This window comes from Nerophis lumbriciformis, linkage group LG12, assembly GCF_033978685.3.
Source record: "Nerophis lumbriciformis linkage group LG12, RoL_Nlum_v2.1, whole genome shotgun sequence".
Classification (NCBI taxonomy): Eukaryota; Metazoa; Chordata; class Actinopteri; order Syngnathiformes; family Syngnathidae; genus Nerophis; species Nerophis lumbriciformis.
The window spans coordinates 17500855-17527835 of NC_084559.2; the positions used below are offsets into that span (position 1 = coordinate 17500855).

The following is a 26981-nucleotide window of genomic DNA, read 5'->3' on the forward strand; positions in this document are numbered from 1 at the left end:
TATTTTAATAGCCCTAAATCACAAGTGTCTCAAAGGGCTGCACAAGCCACAACGACATCCTCGGTACAAAGCCCACATAAGGGCAAGGAAAAACTCACCCCAGTGGGACGTCGATGTGAATGACTATGAGAAACCTTGGAGAGGACCGCATATGAACCTACACTGTTTCAATGGACATTGAAACTGTGTAGGTCTGACTTGGTAGGATATGTACAGCGAGCAGAGAACATAGTGAGATCAGATAGCATAAGAACAAGTATATACATTAAAAATACATTTGATTACTTACATTTGGTTATTTACAATCCGGGGAGGTGGGATGTGGAGGGGGGAGGGTGTTAGTCAAGGGTTGAAGTTGCCTGGAGGTGTTGTTTTAGTGCAGTTTTGAAGGAGGATAGAGATGCCCTTTCTTTTACACCTGTTGGGAGTGCATTCCATATTGATGTGGCATAGAAGGAGAATGAGTTAAGACCTTTGTTAGATCGGAATCTGGGTTTAACGTGGTATGTGGAACTCCCCCTGGTGTTGTGGTTATGGCGGTCATTTACGTTATGGAAGTAGTTTAATCCAGTAGTTTTAATCCTTGCAGTCAATCCATGACTGCAAGATAATCTATGTTTTTGATTGATTGATTGAAACTTGTATTAATAGATTGCACAGTACAGTACATATTCCGTACAATTGACCACTAAATGGTAACACCCCAATAAGTTTTTCAACTTGTTTAAGTCGGGGTCCACTAACATGCTATTTAGGCTTGCAGTATGTACACATTGCATCATTATGCCTCTTTGTAGGTATATTTGAGCTAATTTATTTTCCTTTACTTATGTCCTATGTGTATTTGATTTATATTTGCATGTCTCATGATACATTATCTGTCTGTAATGAGGCTGCATTTCTCATAGCTGTTTGTGTGCCATGTTGTTCCAGACCACAGCAAACGTTACCCAGCTCGCAAAGATTGTAATAAATCCATTATAAGAAGACAGTGTTACGCCTCCATTTTACTAATGATTTCCAATGTTTCAAAAATGTGTAGAATAAACATTAAAATACAACATTTCTGTCAACAAAGATTTGCGTCAGCCTTTGATAGTAGGCTAATATAGCTAATATAGACACTTAGGTCATGTGTTGCCTTCATTATAACAATAAATAAGGCTTTTGATTTTTTTGCGACTCCAGAGAGATCTTTTATTTTTAATTGTTGGTCCAATATGGCTCTTTCAACATTTTGGGTTGCCGTCCCCTGGTCTAGGTAAACATAGCTTACATTGCAAAATAAAGCTGTTGCCTTTATGATGCTAATGCAAAACTGGTCTCTTAGTGTGGCATTTCCTTCGAATAATGCCTCAGCAGGTTTCGGTTTATTTTTCAGAAGAAGTGTCAGCACCGTTAGTGTTTGATATGTCCCTTTCCATCTTCGAGTAAATACAGGCGCATAGTATTGCTGATGGTATACCAATACTGATACCTGCAGTTTTTTGAGAATGTTCAGGATCATCTAAAATTGTGTAATTTGCCTCAAGTTAGTTGATCATCAGAATAAAACAAAGCATACAGAATTTAGGCAAATTTTTTTACAAACAATATTTTTCCTAATCCTTTTTTATTACGTACAGTTGTTTGAGCAAAATAAAGTCCGTAGTGCAAAACAAAACAGAAGTAAAGAGTGGTTTTCATTCAAATCATTTGCCCTTCTGTGTCCAAGAAATGATTAATTGAGTTAGTAAACAATATAACAATATATCAATATAACAATATCAACAATGTATCATTGTGAACAAAACAACAAAACACAGGAGATAATTTAAAACCAATCCTATATGGGTCGATATATAATCTAATCTGAAAATTGGACATTTCAACTCTATGTTGGTTGGTTGGTTGGTTGGAGTTAGTTTATTTCGAACATGCATACAATTAAAATGTAATACATCACATATTTTAGTTTTTTTCATTACAGCATGTCCGAAAAGGAGTAGGAAGAAGCAGAGTTTATTTAATCTTTTTGTATCGTAGCAGTTTGTAACACATTTGTTTGTTTTCCATTTGTAAAACAACAGTAAGTACATACATACATAATACATTAATTAATTAATACGATGAGTAAGTAAATAATTACTAAACACATAAATGAACAATAATCAAAGTTCTCATAAATAAATAGTTAAGTAATTTATGGTTCACATGAGATGAATAAGATCTCCTTTTTGATAGGTCTTTATATTTGTATCAAGATTCTTCTTGGTACTTGTGAACACTTAGTGTTTGAACAGTTTCTCAAAGTTGATCATATTAGTTAGTACAGTGTTTGTTGCCAATCAACCTATCCCCAGGTGCATGTCTTTGGAGGTGGGAGGAAGCCGGAGTACCCGGAGAAAACATGCAAACTCCACACAGAAGGATCTCGAGCGCAGGATCGAACCCAGGACCTACGTATTGTGAAGCAGACGCACTAACCCCTCTTTCACTGTGCTGCCGCATATAATGCATATATATATATATATATATATATATATATATATATATATATATATATATATGTATATATATATATATATATGTATATATATATATATATATATATATATATATATATATATATATATATATATATATATATATATATAAAATGCTATGTGACCCAGACCGCTCTGGCTGCAGTGCCCTCTGCTGGTTATTCAGGGGAGTGTGTAGGTCACATTTATTTGTGCATCTGGTTTGTGGTAGGAATGTCTCATCGACACAAAAGCAAAAAAAGCGATCCACATATGCAAATTCAATACAAATACAAAATCAAGCATATTTATATTCATATCATCAAAAATATTTTTACAAATACACATTTATTTATACAAATTCTTGATTTATTTGTATGTCACATTTTTATACTTATACATTTTATTTATTGTACATATTTAGAGATGTCCGATAATATCGGACTGCCGATATTATCGGCCGATAAATGCTTTAAAAAGGGACGGCGTGGCGAAGTTGGTAGATTGGCCGTGCCAGCAATCGGAGTGTTGCTAGTTACTGGGGTTCAATCCCCACCTTCTACCATCCTAGTCACGTCCGCTGTGTCCTTGGGCAAGACACTTCACCCCTTGCTCCTGATGGCTGCTGGTTAGTGCCTTGCATGGCAGCTCCCGCCATCAGTGTGTGAATGTGTGTGTGAATGGGTGAATGTGGTAATACTGTCAAAGCGCTTTGAGTACCTTGAAGGTAGAAAAACGCTATACAAGTATAACTCATTTATTTCTATTTATTATCAGAAATTATCGGTATCGGTTTCATAAAGTAAAATGTATGACTTTTTAAAACTCCGCTGTACGGAGTGGTACACGGACGTAGGGAGACGTACAGAGCGCCAAGAAAACCTTAAAGGCACTGCCTTTGCGTGCTGGCCCAGTCACATGATATCTACGGCTTTTCACACACACAAGTGAATGCAAGGCATATTTGGTCAACAGCCATACAGGCCACACTGAGGGTGGCCGTATAAACAACTTTAACACTGTTACAAATATGCGCCACACTGTGAACCAACACCAAACAAGAATGACAAACACATTTTGGGAGAACATCCGCACCGTAACACAACATAAACACAACAGAACAAATGCCCAGAAGCCCTTGCAGCACTAGCTCTTCCGGGACGCTACAATATACACCCCCCGTACCCCCTTACCCACCTCAACCCCGCCCACCTGAACCTCCTCATGCTCTCTCAGGGAGAGCATGTCCCAAATTCCAAGCTGTTGTTTTGAGGCATGTTAAAAAAAAAAAATGCACTTTGTGACTTCAATAATAAATATGGCAGTGCCATGTTGGCATTTTTTTTTCCATAATTTGAGTTGATTTATTTTGGAAAACCTTGTTACATTGTTTAATGCATCCAGCGGGGCATCACAACAAAATTAGGCATAATAATGTGCTAATTCCACGACTGTATATATCGGCAGGGGCGCCGAAAACGGGGGGGGGGTAAAGGAGACGGATTCTAGGGGCCCATGATGGAGGGGGGCCCAGAGAGGCCCCTAATGATGATGAAATTATAATACAGAAAAAATAATGACACTGTGTTGGGGGCCCTGTAAAGATTACCGTATTTTCATGGGGCCCAAAATCCCTAGCGGCGCCCCTGTATATCGGTATCGGTTGATATCGGAATCTGTAATTAAGAGTTGGACATTATCGGAATATCGGATATCGGCAAAAAAGCCATTATTGGACATCTCTATATATATTTTCAAATCTCAAAAATATATTTACAAATACGCGTTTATTTATACAAATTATTTATTTATTTGTATATCACATTTGTACTTGTATTTGTATATTTATTATATATGCATATGTATTAATATCATACTGATATATATAAGTTGATGTGAGACAATTCTACTTCCATATTAACACTAGTGAGCAGTAGACACGTCAAATTGGAGCAACAATAAGACATATCAATAGCAATTCGTGTTTAATTTAAGAGTTTAATTTTAAGAATATTCCAAAGTCCAAAAAAAACGAGCTTTGTGCTGAAAAGATCTAACTTTGGACACCTCTTGTTATAAATTGTCCTGCGGACTCTCACACGCCGTGTCAACAATATGCACGCATGCGCACTGCGAAAGCCAGCAGCTGAACGTTGTGTCAAAACACAGAGGGAAAGAGAATCTGGGCTACCTCAGAGTATTTGTAAAGCCTTTTTTTTCCCCCAATAGCGTATACATACCATGACCGAACAATCAGCGTTACTTCTTCGAAAACAACTAGCAGGTAAAATGAACGTCAGTATGCGGGTGAGAAATGAGTGAATGCAAAGTTTACGTAGCTTCCAGCTAACGTTAGCATCTTAGCTGGGCAATGCTATCATGTTGACGCGATACAAATAAGGCCAAAAAAATATCAACCTAAGTAGCAAAATGACTTCCTGGGCGAAGCTGCCAATATAGCGATGACTGCGATGTCCTGTGAGAATAGTAATAATACGATTTTTTAATAAAATCATTATATGATGTTTGAGTGCACTTGCTAACGGGCTAGCAAGTTGACATCCAGTTAGCTGACGGAACAAAGGAATTATCAGTGCATGGACTCATCTTCTTCAATAACTCATGCTTCTTTCATCAGAGTTGCTCTTTTGTAGATTCAAAATAAACGATTTTTTGTATGGAGTTAGGCTTGGGCGATTTGGCCTTTTATTAATATCTCGATATTTTTAGGCCATGTCACGATACACGATATATATCTCGATATTTTGCCTTAGCCTTGAATGAACACTTGATGCATATAATCACACCAGTATGATGATTCTTTGTGTCTACATTAAAACATTCTTCTTCATACTGCATTAATATATGCTCATTTTAAACTGCGCTTATAAATTTGAGTGTGATGTAAGGATACCATCATGAAAAGCACATTTAATAAAAACTTTATTACGGTCTTACCTTTACTTATAAATGAAGTCCATGCGCCGCTCCTTCTGAACAAAAGCATCGATAACTTGTTTATAGAAGTCTTCCTTATCTTTCTTCAGTTTTAAAAGTCTCTCTGTCTCGATGGAGATCTTCCTTTAATTATTACCTCCTGCTTCGATTGAAAGTCCAGTTTAGAAAACTGTTGTTGTCACTTCTTCTGCAGCCGAGTAGTCGAAAGAATGATTCCTGGGATACTATCAAAGGCTGACGCAAATCTTTGTTGACAGAAATGTTGTATTTTAATGTTTATTCTACACATTTTTGCAACATTGGAAATCATTAGTAAAATGGAGGCGTAACACTGTCTTCCTATAATGGATTTATTACAATCTTTGCGAGCTGGGTAACGTTTGCTGTGGTCTGGAAGAACATGGCACACAAACGGCTATGAGAAATGCAGCCTCATTACATACAGATAATGTGTCATATGAGACATGCAAATATAAATGAAATACACAGAGGACATAATAGTAAAGGAAAATAAATTAGCTCAAATATACCTACAAAGAGGCATAATGGTGCAATATGTACATACTGCAAGCCTAAATAGCATGTTAGTGGACACCGACTTAAACAAGTTGAAAAACTTATTGGGGTGTTACCATTTAGTGGTCAATTGTACGGAATATGTACTGTACTGTGCAATCTACTAATAAAAGTTTCAATCAATCAATCAAAAGCATAGATTATCTTGCAATCATGGATTGACTGCAAGGATTAAAACTACTGGATTAAACTACTTCCATAACGTAAATGACCGCCATAACCACAACACCAGGGGGAGTTCCACAAACCACGTTAAACTTTCATGCAGAGAGGGAAATCACAACTAAGTCAATTTACCAAAACTGTATTTATTAAACAGTGGCACAAACATTCATGTCATTTCCAAACCTAAAGTGCAAGATTGTCAGAGACATTTTTAAAACAAGCTATTAGTGCACTTTTGTGCATGATGTCACTAAGATGACATATCAAAACAACACTAACTTAAAGTGCACTTTTTGTACAGAACACCACTACAATAGTTTAAAGAAGGGGTGCTCACATTCTTTCTGCAGGCGAGCTACTTTTCAATTGATCAAGTCGTGGGGATCTACCTCATTCATATACCGTATATTACCAAATAAACGCCCTTGGGCAAATAACCGCCCATGTCCTAATAGCCGCCCGGGGTCTGACCCCATTTTGTCAATTAACCGCCTCTTCCTAATAACCAACCGCCTATGTCCAAATAGCCGCCCATGGGCTGTTATTTGCATAATTTAGATTAAAATGCTACTGGGGTTGCGTTTGCTGCAGTATTATTGTTTTGATGGTTTTATAGAGTACTTGGTACCATAATTTTATTTTTCCTGTATGCTGCTTTATTTAAAACTTGGAGTACTGTAGCCTTTATTTTATTTAAGTGACAGTATTATTGTTCTGTTTTGATGGTGGGTTTTATACTTGGGTACTTGGTACCATAATTTTATTTTTCCCGGTAGGCTGCTTTATTTAAAAAGTTTATTTATTTTTAGTATTGGTATTCTATTTGACAATTGTTGCACTACTGCCATGTTGAGGCCCTGTTGATCTCTTGTCTTTTGATAGCCTACCTCATGTTGATCTCTTGTTTTTTTGTTTGTATGTTTACAATAGCTTTTACATTTAAAGTTTTTTGTACGAAAAAAAAATACTGGACAGTAACCATTGTAACCAAATAATGGTCTGGTGCAGGCTGGTGCAAAAATAAATAAAAGCCTTGTGCAAATAACCGCCTGCTTCTTTTAAACGCCTGTCTCCAAAATCGATTTTGTGAAATAAACGCCCGGGCTACTATTTGGTAATATACGGTATGTATAATTTATGTTTACTTATTTATGAAATATATGTTTTTGTTAACAAGTTAAAGGTGTTTAATGATAATGCAAGCATTTTAACACCTATAGTTAATATTGTTAATAAATTAAAGGTGTTTAATGATAATACAAGAATCAGGGGTGCTCACACTTTTTCAGCATGCAAGCTACTTATAAAATGATCAAGTCAAAATGATGTACCTACTACAAAAATGCAATACATATATTTATTTCTAAATATATTGAGGATTCTTTATATCGAAGATAATATTTCTGCCTTATTTTTAAAGTCTCGGAACAATGAGTCAGCTGCTTCAATGAATGCCTCCTTTACCATCTCTCCGTCTTGGAAGGACTTATTGTTATTAACGATGATGTGACTCACCCGGAATGATGCTTCGGTGGCGACTTTCGCTTTTGAAGTTTGTTGTGTGAAAAATGACTGCTGTCCGGACAAGTGGGATTTCAGTTCTTTCACCTTTCTCTTTCTCAGCTCGCTTTTCAGCAGGAAGTCGGTGTCGTATTTTCCATGAATCGTCCAAAAATGCCGCTCCACATTTCCCTTCTTTGGTATTGCGATGGCAGATTGGCAGATGAGGCAAACGCACTTCGAAAATGTCATGGTGAAAAAAAAAGTCCTCCTCCCATTCCGCATGAAAGTGATACGTTTTTGTCTTCTTACTTGGTCCAGCTCCCCCACTCATTTTAATACCCTTAAGAGAAAAAACTGAGGGCTGAAAATTGGCGGTAACTCGCTGACAAGCTTGTTAGCTTTGCTGCACTGAGCGCCGTTGTTTGCGCATGCGCAGTGACCTAAGTGTCAGAAAAACGAAGATGTCATCTGACTGGCTGCCCTGTTTATCAATCAAAAGACGGGATGGATGATAGGCTGGCGTCAATTTTTTTTAAATTTTTTTAATGTAATGCAAATTTTTTTTTTTTTATGTAATGCGATCTACCAATACTACCTTTGCGATCGACTGGTAGATCGCGATCGACGTATTGAGCACCCCTGGTTTAAAACAAATAAAGTGCACTTTTGTGCATGATGTTACACAAGATATTTCAATAACTGTCAAATAAAAATTAACTGCATAACAGGAAATCAAATAATGTATGGCCTTCGCTATGTGGTAGGTTCCTGCGGACGTTATCTCCTTCTGTTGTTGACTATTTTTTTCATACGGTGTTGATGTGGAAATGTTTTGTTGGTGTGGCATCGAACGGAGATGTTGACATGCAGAGTTTCAAGCACTCTTCATTCTCTAGCGGGTGACTTTTCAAATGATGCTACACATTAGCGGTAATGCTACTTTTTGTAGCAACGCTTTTGCCCCACACTTGACAAATGACGGTTGTCTGTTCGACATATTCCCGCTTGAAGCCAAACCACCGCCAGATGATGGAGCCCGTGCTGTTTTTCTTGGGAATAAATTCTTGTTCATACTGCATTAATATATGCTCATTTTAAACTTTCATGCAGAGAGGGAAATCACAACTACCGTATTTCCTTGAATTAGCGCTGGGGCGGTAATTAGTGTAAAACCTCTTCTCACTCCGGCGCTTACCAAAGGCATGCGGTAAATTTAGGCCTGCGCTTAGAAATTTAAAACCTCTTCTCACTCCGGCGCTTACCAAAGGCATGCGGTAAATTTAGGCCTGCGCTTATAAATTTAAAACCTCTTCTCAATCCGGCGCTTACCAAAGGCATGCGGTAAATTTAGGCCTGCGCTTATAAATTTGAGTGTGATGTAAGGATACCATCATGAAAAGCACATTTAATACAAAAAATGTTATTATGGTCTTACCATTACTTATAATTGAAGTCCATACGCCGCTCCTTCTGAACAAAAGCATCGATAACTTGTTTATAGAAGTCTTCCTTATCTTTCTTCAGTTTTAAAAGTCTCTCTGTCTCGATGGAGATCTTCCTTTAATTATTACCTCCTGCTTCAATTGAAAGTCCAGTTTAGAAAACTGTTGTTGTCACTTCTTCTGCAGCCGAGTAGTCGCAAGAATGATTCCTGGGATCACTAGCGCCCTCTACCACCATGAGGGGGGAGTCATTTATTGACTCATATTTGACACACGCAGCTATATTAATAAAACATTTTTACTGTTCTTTTTAGCATAGTCAATAGCTTTGACCTTAAATCCTACTGAATAGCTCTTTATCTTCTTCCCTTTATGTGATTTTAAATTATTGAAATTAGCCTCCTCCATTTTGGAAGATGATGCCTTGAAAGGTGAAGTGTCACTCGTGACGTGACGAGTTTGACCCGGCGGTAAAACGAAGCATATGCTAATTATTCTGCGAAACGAGTTTGACCCGGCGGTAAAATGAGAAATGCGCTAATTATTTTGCTAAACAAGTTTGACCCGGCAGTAATTCTAAGCATGTGCTAATTCTAAGCATGCGTTAATTCTAAGCATGCGCTAATTATTTTGCTAAACAAGTTTGACCCGGCAGTAATTCTAAGCATGCGCTAATTCTAAGCATGCACTAATTATTTCGCAAAACGAGTTTGATCCGGCGGTAAAACGAGGCATGCGGATAATATATACCCGGCGGCAATTCAAGGAAATACGGCAAGTCAATTTACCAAAACTATATTTATTAAGCAGTGGCACAAACATTCACGTAATTTCAAAACAGAAAGTGCAAGATTGTCAGAGACATTTTAAAACAAGCTTATTAGTGCACTTTTGGGGTTGAGGTGCAGGCAGCATACCCTTACCCTTCGAGCTGTCCTGGATGACATTAAATTATTTTTTCCAATAATTTCGGAACTTGCAAGCGTATTTCTTCTTCTTACTCGTCGTCGCCATGTCTCTTCTTCGTTCTTATGCTTCGTCTCCATCTTGTTGTGTGTGCAGTTGTGGACTGAGCTCCAAAAGCCGTAGATGTTATTGTAGCGTCCCGGAAGAGTTAGTGCTCCAAGGGGTTCTGGGTATTTGTTCTGTTGTGTTTATGTTGTGTTATGGTGCGGATGTTCTCCCAAAATGTGTTTGTCATTCTTGTTTGATGTGGGTTGACAGTGTGGCGCATATTTGTGACAGTGTTAAAGTTGTTTATACGGCCACCCTTAGTGTGACATGTATGGCTGTTGACCAAGTATGGATGGCATTCACTTGTGTGTGTGTGCTTGAAATTAATGTTATCATTAAACCAGTTAAAAGATCATACAACGTGTCAGCATTTCTTGACATCTTCGAGTAAAGACCATTGTTAAACCCGTCCAACACTACATTACTATGTGACTGGGCCGGCACGCTATTTATATAGAGGAAAAGCAGACTTCTGGACAGCATGCGGCTGTTAAGGGGTGAAGGTTTCAGTTGAGAGAGAACGCTAAAGGCAGTGCCTTTAAGGCACGCCCCCAATATTGTTGTCCGGGTGGAAATCGGGAGAATGGTTGCCCCGGGAGATTTTCGGGAGGGGCACTGAAATTCGTGCGTCTCCCGGGAAAATCGTGAGGGTTGGCAAGTCATACCAAATATTATAAAAATGGGACCCATTACCTCCCTGCTTGGCACTCAGCATCAAGGGTTGGAATTGGGGGTTAAATCACCAACCTCCCAGGGGGTGAACAAGGGAATGGGTCAAATGCAGAGGACACATTTCACCACACCTAGTGTGTGTGACAATCTTTGGTACTTTAATTTAACTTATTTTATTTGATATTGCATTGTTAAATGTTATTGTAATGTTGCACTTATTGTTCGGCTTGTTTTTTGCATTTAGTTTTTATTTTATATAGCGTGGCTTGGTTGGTAGAGCGGCCGTGCCAGCAACTTGAGGGTTCTAGGTTCATTAACTTATTTTATTTGATATTGCATTGTTAAATGCTATTGTAATGTTGTACTTATTGTTCTGCTTTTTTTTGCATTTAGTTTTTATTTTATATAGCGTGGCTTGGTTGGTAGAGCGGCCGTGCCAGCAACTTGAGGGTTCTACGTTCGATCACCGCTTCTGCCATCCCAGTCACAGCTGTTATGTCCTTGGGCAAGACACTTCACCCACCTGGTTTAAATGTAACTTAGATAATGGGTTTCACTCACTATGTAAAGCGCTTTGAGTCAATTCACTTCACATTTTGGGACAAGAGGAGTGGTACACGAAAACTACAACACTATTAACTATTACGACGGTGAATATGGTTTTTAAATCCTTAGGTGGTCTTGCCCCACCGTACCTCTCTGAGCTGCTCCATCTCTATGCCCCCACCCGGTCCCTCAGGTCAGCTGATCAGCTGATCCTGGAGGTACCCAAAACAAAGCGCAAGCTCAGAGGGGACAGAGCCTTCTCTGTTGCGGGTCCCAAACTCTGGAACGATCTCCCTCTCCATGTGAGACCAGGCCCCTTCTTTGGCTATTTTTAAGACCATTCTTAAAACCCATTTTTATTCACTGGCTTTTAACCCAGCATGAGACTTTGAACTGTTTTTAGCTTTTAACTTTGTGAACTGTTTTTAACTTTTAAACTGTTTTCATCTAACAAACTGTTCTTAGGATAATTTATATTTGCTTTTTAATTGTGTATTTTTATTTCTGTTTTAAATGTTATTTTTTTAGTCTGTCCTTTGACTCTATTTCTTTGTGATGTACAGCCCTTTGTTTTTCAACTGTGCTTGTCTTTAAAGGGCTTTATAAATAAAGTTGGTATGGTATGGTATATGTAATTGACGGAATGGAATCCCATCACATCACCAGGCTTGACAGAAAGAGAGCGTGGGAGTTATTTCAAATACTGCTGTGAATGAAGGCTGCAGTTTATCAAGACAAAATGAACTTATCCTTGTTTTCACAATTGTAAAATCAATATTGTTACCTCTCGAGCTGCGCACCATTAACTTTTGCAGGCGTTATTAAATGGGAGTACTTGTTAGGTATGTGCGAGTTTCTACGCATGCTTGTGGCGGTTGACGAATGACGGCGAGACTTGTGTGGTCGCCAATCATGTGCAACGTTCTGCACATGCCCTTTGTTGAGTGAATCATGGTATACATTTTTTTTTTGATAGATTGAAACTTTTATTAGTAGATAGTACAGTACATATTCCGTACAATTGACCACTAAATGGTAACACCCGAATAAGTTTTTCAACTTGTTTAATTCGGTGTCCACATTAATCAATTCATGGTAAGATCATAGGTACTTGAGTCAGTAAAAATAATCATGTTCACCATCATACTGTATAGTGCAGGGGTCGGCAACCCGCGGCTCCGGAGCCGCATGCGGCTCTTTGATCACTCTGATGCGGCTCAGCAGCTTACTTGCTGAACCCCCCAATGTTCCTGTGAGACTTCCGGATTTCGGTGCCTCTCGCAGAAAACTACCAGGACTAAAATTCACCGATTTTCACCCTTACAGCTATAATAAGGGCGTGCCATGATGGTACAACATTTGGCGCCTTCTACAATCTGTATTAACAGCGTGCCAGCCCAACACTTCCATCCATCCATTTTCTACCGCTTATTCCCTTTGGGGTCGCGGGGGGTGCTGGAGCCTATCTCAGCTACAATCGGGCGGAAGGCGGTGTACACCCTGGACAAGTCGCCACCTCATCGCAGGGCCAACACAGATAGACAGACAACATTCACACTCACACCCACACACTAGGGCCAATTTAGTGTTGCCAATCAACTTATCCCCAGGTGCATGTCTTTGGAGGTGGGAGGAAGCCGGAGTACCCGGAGGGAACCCACGCAGTCACGGGGAGAACATGCAAACTCCACACAGAAAGATCCCGATCCCGGGATTGAATCCAAGACTACTCAGGACCTTCGTATTGTGAGGCAGATGCACTAACCCCTCTGCCACCGTGAAGCCCCAGCCCAACACTTGTTATACAATATACATCTTCTGCTTGCACACGTACGTGACAGCAAGGCATACTTGGTCAACAGCCACACAGGTTACACTGACGGTGGTCATATAAAACAACTTTAACACTCTTACTAATAATGCGCCACACTTTGAACCAAAACCAAACAAGAATGACAAACACATTTCGGGAGAACATCTGCACCTTAACACAACATAAACACAACAGAACAAACACCCAGAATCCCATGCAGCCCTGACTCTTCCGGGCTCCATTATACACCCCTGCTACCACCCCCCCCCCCCCCCCCCCCCCTGTGCGTCGGTTGAGCTGGGCGGGGTTTGGTAGCGGGGGTGTATAATGGAGCCCGGAAGAGTTAGGGCTGCATGGGATTCTGGGTATTTGTCCTGTTGTGTTTATGTTGTGTTACGGTGCAGATGTTCTCCCGAAATGTGTTTGTCATTCTTGTTTGGTGTGGGTTCACAGTGTGGCGCATTATTAGTAAGAGTGTTAAAGTTTTTTTTTTATACCGCCACCGTCAGTGTAACCTGTGTGGTTGTTGAGTGAGTATGCCTTGCTGTCACCTACGTGAGCAAGCGAAAGCCCCATTCAACATCTGGCTGATCAGGCACGTTCGTTCTAGTGGGCGCTATATGTCGTATTATCACGACACGCATGACGCCGACAACCGCTATTCATTTAAACATTTAAAACCTGCGTGCCGCACCAGCTTAAAAATTCCATAAAAGGTGTGGGCAGCGTGTCTGAGACTCCTGGTTAATACATAGCACAAAGCAAAAACAAAACTTTGAATGCAGTGTTATTTCATTTAAAATTTCAAACATTTTTGCGGCTCCCATTGTTATCTATAATTTGTGAAACTGGTCAAAATGGCCCTTTGACTGGTAAAGGTTGCCGACCCCTGGTATAGTGGAACCCGTTTATGTCAACATAAGTAGTTGTCCACATTTAAATCAAAACCGAAACTAGTTATGCTTGCACATTTGCTTGTGACTTTGGCCAGAGACACAAGGAGAGTGTGTGATAGTAAAATATTTTTGTACCTACGGCATTTCGTTGACATTGTTTTTTCCATTTGTGCTTATTTTTATTCTTCTGTTTTAACATATTTTATACTCTTATCTAACAGAGCTGCGGTAATGTTGTATATTTTGACTACCGGTACAATGACAATACAACTTTTGTACATGCTGCGCAAATCTTTCCTTAGGTGGCTAACAATTTAAATAGAAAAATTAAATGTGGGCATTTTGTTAGTTGATGTACCGTAGTCTAATCTATTTTGATACTTCTATGCTTTAACAGGAAGATATTTTGCTACTTAACTAAGCTGAATAGTAGTTATGTTGCTGTGATTGCACACTGCTTAGCAAAAGGTAGAAGTTAACAATATTGCATGGCGACATTAACGGTGTGGTTTGTCATAGAAACGACGCCTTCGGGTAATCAGTCCATTTTAAGTATGCCATTTTCTAGTTTTAAGAAAAGAAGAACAAAAGTGTCCAACTTCCAGGCCTACTTTTAACATTGTTTTAAATTCCAAATGATACAGCTTTGATTTCATACATCCCATTGTAATTTGATAATTTGCCAAAGATACTCTGGCTCTGAAAGCTCATTTAAGTTTCTACGGTGTATTTTCCCTGTCATACATCTCTGTTGTTGTGTGTGAAGGGGCAGTTTTTAAATTTGTGCGACTGAAATGTTTAAAATATCCCTTTTACTCTTTTACAGAGCTCAACAAGAACCCTGTGGAGGGCTTTTCAGCAGGTCTGATAGATGATGACGACATATATAAATGGGAAGTTGTGATCATTGGTCCCCAGGATACTCTTTTGTAAGTCTGCAGTTATTTGGACCCACTTTTTTCAATTCAAATGATAAATGTGTTTGTTTTTTTCCAATATTTTCAAACTTTGTCCTGTATTTCTATTACAGTGAAGGAGGATTTTTTAAAGCATATTTAACCTTTCCATATGATTATCCTCTACGACCTCCAAAGATGAAGTTCATAACTGAAATCTGGCATCCAAATGGTAAACACTAAGAACTCACATACACTGGGTTTGGGACATACACTTGGTTTGGCTGATTTGTGGACATTTTTCAAGCCCAAGTTCTTTGTTATCTTAAGCAATGGCATTATGAAATGGGGGAAGATGACACCCTACACCCCTTTTTGGTTCACTTTTTTAGTGGTAAGTGAAAACCTGGGCCTACAGAGAAATTCGTAATTTCCATATGAATGCTAAAGTAAAGACCCACATTACCATTTATTTGTCTGACAGGAATTTAAAAATAGTCTCAACTATCTTGTTGGTTTCCCCTTGGTAGCGACATTGGAACCAGAAAATGGCGAAAATTCTGGACGAGTTGACTGACGTTGACATAAGCAGTCGAGTTGCATTTATTTAGTTGCTTTGATAGAATCCTTGTTGATATAGCCATGCTTTTATTTTGAAACTTTGCCCTAAATATAAAGTGTCTGTGCACACATGTTAATGCTGTGTAAATAGACAGTAGGGTTAGGTGATTTGATCGATTTTGCTCTATATATCGATTTGTTTCCTAAGGAAGTATCGATTTTTCAGTTGCTAGTATCGCCACATTAATTCCCATTCACATCCAATCTGAAGCACAGTAGGTGTGAGTCAGAAGTGGCTGTAAACAATGTTTCAACACACGTCAAACAAAGTAATAATGTTGGCATCAAAAAGTCTTGAAAGAAAAGAAAAGTGGATTCAAAAAGGTGAATTTAAAGAGGAATAGACCGAAAAAAATTTTTTATTTCACCCCCAATCGGCACATAGCTAATGTGTTTAATTTGTACTAAAACAATTGGAGTTAAAATGCCAATGTAAAACGTCGATGTAACAAAGCATGACACTTAACAATATCCACACACTACTCATAATGTTAACAAAACTCAAACAACTGAAGTCCCCCTTTAAACAAATAGTTTGTTAGCTCAGTGATGCAACAAGAAAAAAACAATATGAGGATTTACTCCTCCCTCATTTTAGTCATTCCGAATTTTCCACAGTAAAAGTTAATTTAAATGAAGTAATTTGTTTATTTTATCATGACAAAAAAGTTACTATGGAAAAACACAATAAATGTCAGAGACTGTCTCATTCACATTTTTTCTGTCAAACTAAAAAAATAACCTGTCAAAGAATGTGTTCAGAACAGGCTACCTATTACATTTTTTGTTGCACTTCATTATTTATACTGCACTTAATTGGTGTACTTTTAAAGGGTTGTAAACTTTGCACTGTTTCAATAGGTGAAGCAAATGTTCTCATCACATCTTTAAATCATTTTTTGTCATATTGATTACCTAATCATTTTACTTTTTAATTCAATCCAAGTCAATGGAACACTTACAGGATGGCACCAAAATCACAATGTCCCTTTAAAATATTTTAAAAAGTGAAATAAGTGTATCAAATGATATCATTGGCTGAACATTGTATCGTTAGCTAAATATTATTATTACTATATCGTATTGTGAGGTTAGTTTATTGCTACGGTCCTACCAGACAGTAGTAATGTTGCTGTTACCGTTTCATGCTGCTTAGTGACATTAAGAGTTAACAATAAAACAACACATGTCGACATGAATATGCCCATTTTTCGCATAAATTAAGCCATAGGTCTTCAGTTTTATGTCGACGAGTGGTCAAGTATTGTCGAGGTAAAGGGGCTGCTTGCAAGCTTCACGCAGATGCCTAGACAGCCCCGACGTTCCAGATTGTTGTAAGCATTATACGCCGCCCTGTTCCGGATTTTAGCACGTTGATGTAACTACACTCGTACGGAATAGAGACACGCGCATTAGCTTTTTTTTTTTGCTCAGCTAACTATAGCAATTAAACAAAGTTTAGCTATGAATGTTCCCTATCATTGAATGTATAGCTCAGGTGTCCCCAACGTTTTGACTCGGAGCAAAGGATTTATTTATGTATTTTGTTGTCTTGTCCCCACAAGTTCCCCCTCTGTCTTCTTTTTATTTATTTTTTTATTTTTATCTCCTTGAGCGCCAAATCCTAATTATATCAAAATATTTAATAAAGTCAAATACAAATACTTCTCTTTTGTACATCAACAGTAGGATTTGCCTGAGCGGTTAGACAGGACAGATTTAAAAAAACAAAAAACATTTGTAACTTTTTTTTTTTTACCGTGCCACGGGCCCGATTGTGGACGCTGGTGGGCTGAATCAGGCCCGCAGGCTGTAATTTGGGGACACCTGGTGTAACTAGGGGTGTAATGGTACACAAAAATTTCGGTTCGGTACGTACCTCGGTGTAGAGGTCACGGTTCGGTTCATTTTCGGTACAGTAAGAAAACAACAAAATATACATTTGTGGGTTATTTATTTACCAAATTTGCAAAATCTTCCACCAAAAATATTTTTCTTAGTGGAATATTTGATTTGAAGTAATCGGAACCTTGGATAGGTCAATAATTCATAATAAGATTGATTTTGATTCAATATTATGTTTTGAGCAATGACAGTTTGAAAGAAGAAAAAAAACAGCTTTGTTTTATTAGTCAACATTGCAACTTTCTCTAAATTACATTTGACCTTTAAGCTTTTTTATTTCACTTTTGTTATGTTTTTGTTTATTTTAATAGTATTTTTAGAATGTGCCGTGGGCCTTTAAAACATTAGCTGTGGGCCGCAAACGGCCTCCGGGGCACACTTTTGACACCCCTGCTATAGATAATAAAAAATAAAATCTGATAAATCTATGGATAAGAAGCAGAGCCTGGCGACGCATGCGCGTTTATCATAACTCTCAATCTCTCTGTCTCACCAATGCTGCTGCGTGCACAATTTGTTTTGTTTTTAACCCCTTCTTAACCCTGAACGTACATTGAAAATACACGCAACATTAACTCAAAATGCCGGACATTCGAGGCATTTAAGAAACTCCGCCCTGACAGCTCCGCAAAAGAGGACATGTCCGGTGAAAAGTGGACGTATGGTCAGTCTATCGTAGCCCGTTAGCTGCTAGCATGCCGTGTGTTGTGCCTCGGTGTGCATTGTTTACACAACGTGCGTTACGCTACTTAATATGTCCTTGTGGAAACTCGTTCGGTACACCTTCGAACCGAACCGGAACCCCCGTACCGAAACGGTTCAATACAAATACACGTACCGTTACACCCCTAATGTAACCTATTGTAATGACAACTCGACTGCAAGTTGTACGTTGCTTCTCTTGGACTGCTTTAGTGTTTGTGCACACGCTTCCTAAATTTGAGTGGGACAAGACAGCAGTGAGTGACAAGCCTGAGGACCGGACAAAATTCCTCAGGCGGACGATACATTTTATTAAATACAATTAGTAATTGTCAAAAATATAGACACTTTAAAAAAGTAATCTGTTAGACCACTAATGGTGAAATAAACTAGCTGTTAGTGTTTTTATGTTTTTGGTTTAATTTTTTTTAACTTTGAGCAAGTTGCAAACAGCCCCTTTAGGGCGCTCATTTTGGTAATACGTTATGAGGAACAGGACAGACTAGGGACTTGATTAATTGATCAAAATAGATGGGTTATCGACATAAGCGGCTTCCACTGTATAAACATTCAGGGGAAATGAACAAACCTTAGCCTATGTTTTATTTTAGAGGAAAAACACATCAGAAGTCATCCAAAGGCCGTTGTTTTAGGTGTTTTATGTTCCATGTCGCTTTTGAATAGATGAACTTGTTATTCAGGTTAATGTGTTGATATTTTCTCCCAAACAGTTGCAAAAAATGGAGACGTGTGCATCTCAATCCTGCATGAACCCGGGGAGGATAAGTTTGGCTATGAAAAGCCTGAGGAGCGCTGGCTGCCGATCCATACCGTCGAGACAATCATGATTAGTGTCATCTCCATGTTGGCGGACCCCAACAGCGATTCCCCGGCAAATGTGGATGCTGCGGTGAGCTAAAGCTACATATCCCCTACACCATCTTAATTTTACCCTTTTATCTATTTCCACTCCTGTGATGTTGACAATGGATGTCATTTTAAAAAATCGGAAGTGTTCCAACCATTCACATTTATGGACAATTTGATGTCCAGTAAACCTAATGTAGGCCTACATATTTTTGGATTGAGCCCTCAGTGAATTTTGACCAGTGCATGATTTTCAAGGCTGTAGCTCCCCCATTTACATTCTTTAATGAATGAATAAATAAAATCGTTTTTCTCTGACAGAAAGAATGGAGGGAGGACCCCAATGGTGAATTCAAGAGGAAAGTGGCGCGTTGTGTAAGAAAAAGTCAAGAGATGGCTTTTGACTAGACTGACTGACTATTCCAGGGTGAGTATAGGCTCTTACTGCATGTAACAATATTGCCCATATTTTATACAGCCTTTATTTGATGTGGCCTGCCACGCATACATCTGGACAGCCACAAATTGATTAGGGGCTACTTATTGTCCTCTCTCATAAACACATTGTAATGGGACTGTTTGTTTGTAAATGTAGCTTGTCATTCCAACTCCATGCTGTAGATCAGTGGTTCTCAAATGGGGGTACTTGAAGGTATGCCAAGGGGTACGTGAGATTTTTTTTAAATATTCCAAAAATAGCAACAATTCAAAAATCCTTTATAAATATATTTATTGAATAATATTTCAACAAAATATGAATGTAAGTTCATAAACTCAGTGAAGCACAAGCTCAGGTTTCTCACTGAAATGTCTGTCAAAAAGAACTGTGAAAAGAAATGCAACAATGCAATATTCAGTGTTGACAACTAGATTTTTTGTGGACATGTTCCATAAATATTGATGTTAAAGATTTATTTTTTTGAATCCATGAAATCATGAATCCAGATGGATCTCTATTACAATCCCCAAAGAGGGCACTTTAAGGTGATGATTACTTCTATGTGTAGAAATCTTTATTTATAATTGAATCACTTGTATATTTTTCAACAAGTTTTTAGTTATTTTTATATATTTTTTTCAAAATAGTTCAAGAAAGCCACTACAAATGAGCAATATTTTTGCACTGTTGTACAATTTAATAAATCAGAAACTGATGACATAGTGCTGTATTTTACTTCTTTATCTCTTTCAACCAAAAATGCTTTGCTCTGATTAGGGGGTACTTGAATTAAAAAAATGTTCACAGGGGGTACATCACTGAAAAAAGGTTGAGAACCACTGCTGTAGATGACATCATAGCTCTGTTTTAACACACCTAATATGCGCTGGTCTGCCAGTGTTGCCTACTTTAGCACCGTTTTGGATTTACCAGCGCGGTTCCTCCAGATCATGTACAGACATTGTATTCCCAGAAATCTAATTAGGTAACACAATTTCTTACTGCAGCCATCCATGTAGCAGTGATAATGGATTCACAGTTTATACGATTTGAATACCAATTTCAGAACCAAGACTGAATCCCAATGCAGACTTGTTACAATCTAGCAAATTTTTAAAATTTGATACCTGGAGGAAATTATCAGGCCCTTTTGTATTTTAGCATTAATTGTGTCTGTTGCACAAAGCCAAATATCACGGATCTAAAAATTAGTGGCACATACAAGTAGGGATGATGTTTTATAAGAAATTATTGAGTTCGAGCCCATTATCAAATCCTCTTATCGAACCGATTCCTTATCGATTCTCTTATCGAATCCAGATAGGTTGTTGTATATGGAAAAAAACACAATATTTGGTTTAACAAAAGCTCACTTTTATTTTATAAGAAAAAAATAAAATAAAATAAATAAATAAATATTGACTGTTACCCCTCTAAAAGAATAAAAAAAAAAAATATTGACTGTTGTTACCCAAAGTGTATTAAGTGGGATTTTTCAGAAAAACAAATATATACAGTAACACAAAAACAACCTGTCTCTGTGATCACTATAGGTGTATCAATAATAATATAGTGTTAAATAAAATCAGTCCCTTGGGCACAAAACTGAAAATAATACAGCTCTCCAAAAAGTGCACTTCTGCTGCTATTGGAACATACTAACTACACACACTATGACACTAAGAACACCACAGTCATCAATCAACAATTCTTCCCCCCTTACATGAGAGCAAAGCCTGGCAATAATTGCATATTGCCTGTTCTGCCCTCACTATACTTGTTGAGGTTATACAGCTTGGCAGACAGCTAACAAACAATCCAAAGCAGATTAATCTATTTAGGCTCTTTATTGTTGTTGATCTTGCTTTGTCTTTTCCTATCTTTACTTTTGTCTTGCACTGGACTGTTAATTTTTTTTTTTTAAACTGAAATACACACAATGACAAATGTATAAGCTATGTGATTCAATTAACATACTGAAATGTAATACACAATATGTAAATATTAGCTTCACACAAAAATACAGTACTATCATCAAACAAATACTTCTGAGTGTTGAAACTATTTCGATGGTGGAAATATACAAAGTTTGTACGACTGGCAGCCATTTTAAGTCCTCAAAACATCCATTGAAACAGTGCACAAAAATAATTTTTCAATAAACATCTTAGTATCAAACTTAACCACTTTCCACCTTAATATTGAGTTACATAAACAAGTTAAACAGTTTACTTACAGACTTATCTTTTCCAAGGCTTGTAAGAGCTAACGCAATTTGTCTACTTCTCAATTGTCTCAACCCGGAAGTGCCCAAACTAATGACGCGTAGTATTTTCATATCGCCACAAGGTGTCAGTAAGAGTCTACAATCAAATGGGCATAACATTGCAAGTTCCACAGGGCATTTCCTGTACGTGGGAAGGGATTCGTTCCCAGGGATTTGAATAAAGAACCAACTCTTTTTCTTTACTATAGTGGCCTCGATAACGGGAACCGGTTCTTAAAAAGGGATTCGAGTCCATGAAATCGGTTCTTTTCTTATCGAACAACCGGGAGAACCGATTTCGAACATCATCCCTACATACAAGTGACAGGAGAGAAATATTGTATTTTACGGAGACACTAAATCTGTGCTCACACTGCAGGACAATTGCAAAATAATTTTTACCCGTACTTGACCTGTATCTGATTTTTATTTCATGTCAATGTGAACAATACAAATTCCAATCCGACCCAAGCCTTTTTCGTATGTTTCTATAAATTCGATATGTATCCGATGCAACTGCACATTGAAGGATCGCGTCACGTTGGTGTCATCCAAAAGTGACAAATGTCATAATTTTTTACCAAAGTTGACAGTCGCAAAAATAAGTAGTAGACAAATGAACAAAAAACGGGAGGAAATAATGCAAATGCGGCGTGGCTCGGTAGGTAGAGCAACCGTGCCAGCCATAGACATCTTATAAGTAGACGCAGCATTGGTTGCTGTGACGCGAGAAATTCGGCCGCCATCTTGAAGTGGTGATGAGGAGCCGGCGAACAGCCTAAACTGACAGTTGACAGGTAGAAAACAAAGATGCCGGGCTGATGTTCAGCGTTTTCCTGCTCAAATGAGCGGACTGTTAAACATAGGAACATACTTTTCACAAGTAAGATTTAACATTAACGTACTATTGGTTGTATTTTGTGAAAATAATATTATCACAGAGTTGAGAAGGAGCAAAGATCTTCAATAGTACTGGAATCGTAGCCGCCACTGATTATGATGCATTCTCATTTTAGGCAAAGTATGAGACAATACTTTCTTAACAGTATAATTGTAACCAGGAATAAGTCTTCAAGTAACAATATTCAAATACTAACATTTTTGGGTAAAACAGATATTGGTATTACCGGGTATTCTGAATCCAGTGAAACAGATTGGTGGTTTTAGCTGATATAAAGACTTTCAGGTGTTTATATATGTTTATGTTTAAGTATTTGGCAGACGCTTTTATCCAAAGCGACATACATAAAAAATACATATAAAACAATCACTGTAATCATTTAAGGGAAGAATGTTATACAAAATATCAATACAAAGTGTCAAAACAGAATAAACTCTGCTGCTGCAGCAACAGAGATAGTCTATAGGTCCCTAAGATATATAGATATCTAATGTATTTATACATTCTTTATGGAGGATATACACATGTATATATAACCTAATCATATTGTTTCTTCAATTTAAAAATAGCTGACTGTTTTTTCCCCCCTTCTCTGGGATTATATTCCCAGTTTTGATCTCGGACGTCTGGTCACTGATAGCATATAAGAATATTCTTTTACTGTTAAGCAAACTATGAATAATAAAACATGTGTCCTTTATCATAGCTACACGTATGACAAAAATAGCATGTGAAAATCAGTGGTTTTCAGTGAGGTAAGATGAATTAAATGTGACAGTTCATTGCTCCTGCCAAATGAATTGCACTGAGTGGAGCGGATCACCACTCCAAGATGGCGGCCCCGCGTCTCGTCAGCACCAGTAGGCAGTAGCGCTCGATGCTGCGTCTATTTATAAGATGTCTATGGTGCCAGCTACTTGAGGGTTCCAGGTTCAATCGCTGCTTTCGCCATCCTAGTCACTGCCAATGTGTCCTTGGGCATGACACTTTACCTATCTGCTCTCAGTGCCACCCAAACTAGTTTAAATGTAGCTTAAAGATGTAGATAATGGGTTTCACTGTGTAAAGCGCTTTGAGTTTCTTGAGTAAGGCGCTATATAAATACAATTCACTTTACAAAGACAAAATTCTTGTCGTCAAAATCATTTGGTTAAGAAAATCTGGGTTCCGACTACACAAAAAGATTGCATTACACATTTTCAAATGAAGCCTAAACCCTGCTGTGTGAACGTAGCCAAAGTGCCAATGTGACTTAGCTTGCAGTAAGTGGGATTGTGTACACCGCATTTTTGCGTTGCTGCTTGAAGACTCATGTGTAATCTTTCCTCAGGATATGTTGGTAATGAATCCTCTTTTTTTCCAGTTTAAGGAAATGCCTCCAGAGGGAAACGCTCAGGCTTCTACGCCCCTTGTTTTGCAAGCCAAAAGGAATTGGTTGGCTTCAACCCCTTTCAGTGAGCGGTTGTCATTTTTCGCAAGACGAGCCAATTTGAGAACACTACCAGCGAAATTTACTTACCTGGAATTGTATAATTTTATTTATTTTGGGGAAAAAAAATGATGTAAACTATGTCACTACTGTAAATTAACTTGCTTTTTTATCTGCTGCTGAACAGTTTCTACTTTATACCAGGTTTCTTATGCAATTTAGTGGTCAAAAATGGGAGTCAATTGAAAACCTGTTGCATTTGCATCATCCTTTGTCATGTCTACTACATACATGTCAGCCCCGCATATACTGTATCTGTCAATAGATTCTCATTAATTCACTGTTGCCTTTTTTGGCTTCACTTCCACAGACGGCTTTTTCTTCAAAAAGAGAGTCTATGAAGTTTTTGTGGCACTTACACAGGTCTTTTATTTATTTATTTATTGGGTTTTTTCTTTGGAAAATAACTACGCTAGACTTTGGAACAATGACTCTCAAATGTGCATGATCCCTTCAAGCTCTCCCTATGTCTTGCAGTTGTAAATGATAAAAATGACTCATTCTGCACTGTGAGAGTCTCTCCCGTAGTACATTGGCTTTCACCCGCATGGCTAACATTAACACTCGATTTGTAACAACTACTCAGGATTAAACTCCATTACTGTTGCAATTATCAGCCGGTGGGATAGACTTGTGATATTCCTGACTCCAAATTTATGTCTTTTCTTGGTCAATGAAGTCTTTCAACTACCACAACCAAAAAGGGTCTGTGAAAAAAGCCTAAGCTGTGATTATTGTGTGCGTGCTGCTGTGGTATCTCAGTTTACCTCAGTCTGGTTGTTGACGTCTTCATGCGGGGGACTTTGGGACTGCATTGCAGAATCAGACTAGTTGTTAACACATCGTATAAATGCTGGGGTTCAGATGCTGAGGACTTTGAGTTGATCAAAAAGTAAAGCTTTCAATCATCAGTTCTGTTCGGTGCATATTTAGCTAACTTATATCAGTTAAAGTTCGGAATCTGGGCTGTAATTTACATATAATGTTAATACTTGAGAAGGAAAATACTATTTTCAATTGGATTGTTTTGTGGTGGTATGCAAAACGCTGTCCCTCCCCCTCACTGTAATTGGCTTTTTAATAATTAAGTGTATCCTATAGAACAATATTAAATGAATGGCAACAGGTGGATACACAGATTTGATCATGTACCTACTAACATCTTGTGGAAGAGAATGACATGTTCTGTCTGTCCCTGTACATTGCTAGATTAGATAAACAAAGATACAATATTTGTAGTAAATAAACAATCATTTTGTGAGATTGGATCATTTCCTGATGATCTCTCGCAACAAATTAGTAGTTTGGATTGGGAATGACTGCTGCAGATGCAGACTGACAACACAAAACATGTTGCAGCATCTTTTGGCACATGCAATCAGGGATGAATGAGGTGCGTGTGTGGAGCTTACCGTTAAAATGTACATTCTGCCTGAATGTGCCGTATACTCTTAGATTGACTTGTGTAGACTTGGTAATTGCTGTCAACGTTTTAAGTCGGAATTTGTCTAACCTGCCATAACCCCCCTCTGACCGGTGTTCACTGTATTTTGCACAGATTCAGTGTGCGTTTTTGAAACGTCATCAAGCAATACGCTTTGAAAACGGTGTCCAGGTAATCCACCCCATAATGTCATCACTTGTTTGATTTTCCATTTTGTGTCAACGCAGTGTATATTGGACTTGATGCTAAATAAAGTGTGTAAAAAGTTCCTTGTACTTTGTTGTGTTGCAAGTTTGTAGATACGTTGTAGTATCACATTTCCGGATCGGCTGAGCTCTGCCAACACAGGTGATGAAGGTTCTCACTATATTTATTTATTTATCCATACATGAATAGTTTTAGGTTCAGTCTGAATTACAAAACCAGTGAACCAGTAAATAGTAAATACAAACAGAATACGATGATTTGCAAATCCTTTTCAACCTATATTCAGTTGAATAGACTGCAAAGACAAGATATTTAACGTTCAAACTGGTAAAGTTTGTTATTTTTTGCAAATATCAGCTCATTTGGAATTTGATGCCTGCAACATGTTTCAAAAAAGCTGGCACAAGTGGCAAAAAAAGACTGCGAAAGTTGAGGAATGCTCATCAAACACTTATTTGGAACATCCCACAGGTGAAAAGGCTCATTGGGAACAGGTGGGTGCCATGATTGGGTATAAAAGCAGCTACCATGAAATGCTCAGTCATTCACAAACAAGGATGGGGCGAGGGTCACCACTTTGTCAACAAATGCGTTCTCAACCAGCTATTGTAAGGAATTTAGGGATTTCACCATCTATGGTCCATAATATCATCAAAAGGTTCAGAGAATCTGGAAGAATCACTGCACGTAAGCGGCAAGGCCGTGACCTTCGATTCCTCAGGCGGTACTGCATCAAAAAGTGACATCAGTGTGTAAAGGATATCACCACATGGTCTCAGGAACACTTCAGAAAACCACTGTCTGTAACTACAGTTCGTCGCTACATCTGTAAGTGCAAGTTAAATCTCCACTATGCAAAACAAAAGCCATTTATCAACAACACCCAGAAACGCTGCCGGCTTCGTTGGGCCCGAGCTCATCTAAGATGGACTGATGCAAAGCGGAAAAGTGTTCTGTGGTCTGACGGGTCCACATTTCAAATTGTTTTTGGAAATTGTGGACGTCGTGTCCTCCGGACCAAAGAGGAACAGAACCATCCGGACTGTTACAGGCGCAAAGTCCAAAAGCCAGCATCTGTGATAGTATGGGGGTGTATTAGTGCGCAAGGCATGGGTAACTTACACATCTGTGAAGGCACTATTAATGCTGAAAGGT

General features: G+C 38.3%; 1 protein-coding gene across 2 annotated transcripts; it reads left to right on the plus strand.

Annotated features, from left to right (window-relative positions):
- Positions 1-4642: 4642 nt before the first annotated feature.
- Positions 4643-25888, plus strand: LOC133623057 (ubiquitin-conjugating enzyme E2 G1-like). Of its 2 annotated transcripts, none has more exons than XM_061985986.1 (6): positions 4643-4788; positions 14916-15018; positions 15120-15217; positions 18945-19123; positions 19402-19507; positions 24050-25888. In XM_061985986.1, exons 1-5 carry the CDS (start codon positions 4746-4748, stop codon positions 19486-19488), a joined length of 510 nt encoding a protein of 169 aa, XP_061841970.1. In that variant the 5' UTR covers positions 4643-4745; the 3' UTR covers positions 19489-19507; positions 24050-25888. The 2 variants fall into 2 exon arrangements, with proteins under 2 accessions (XP_061841970.1, XP_061841971.1); XM_061985987.1 differs by having other exon boundaries at positions 19406-19507.
- The last annotated feature ends 1093 nt before the right edge of the window (positions 25889-26981 follow it).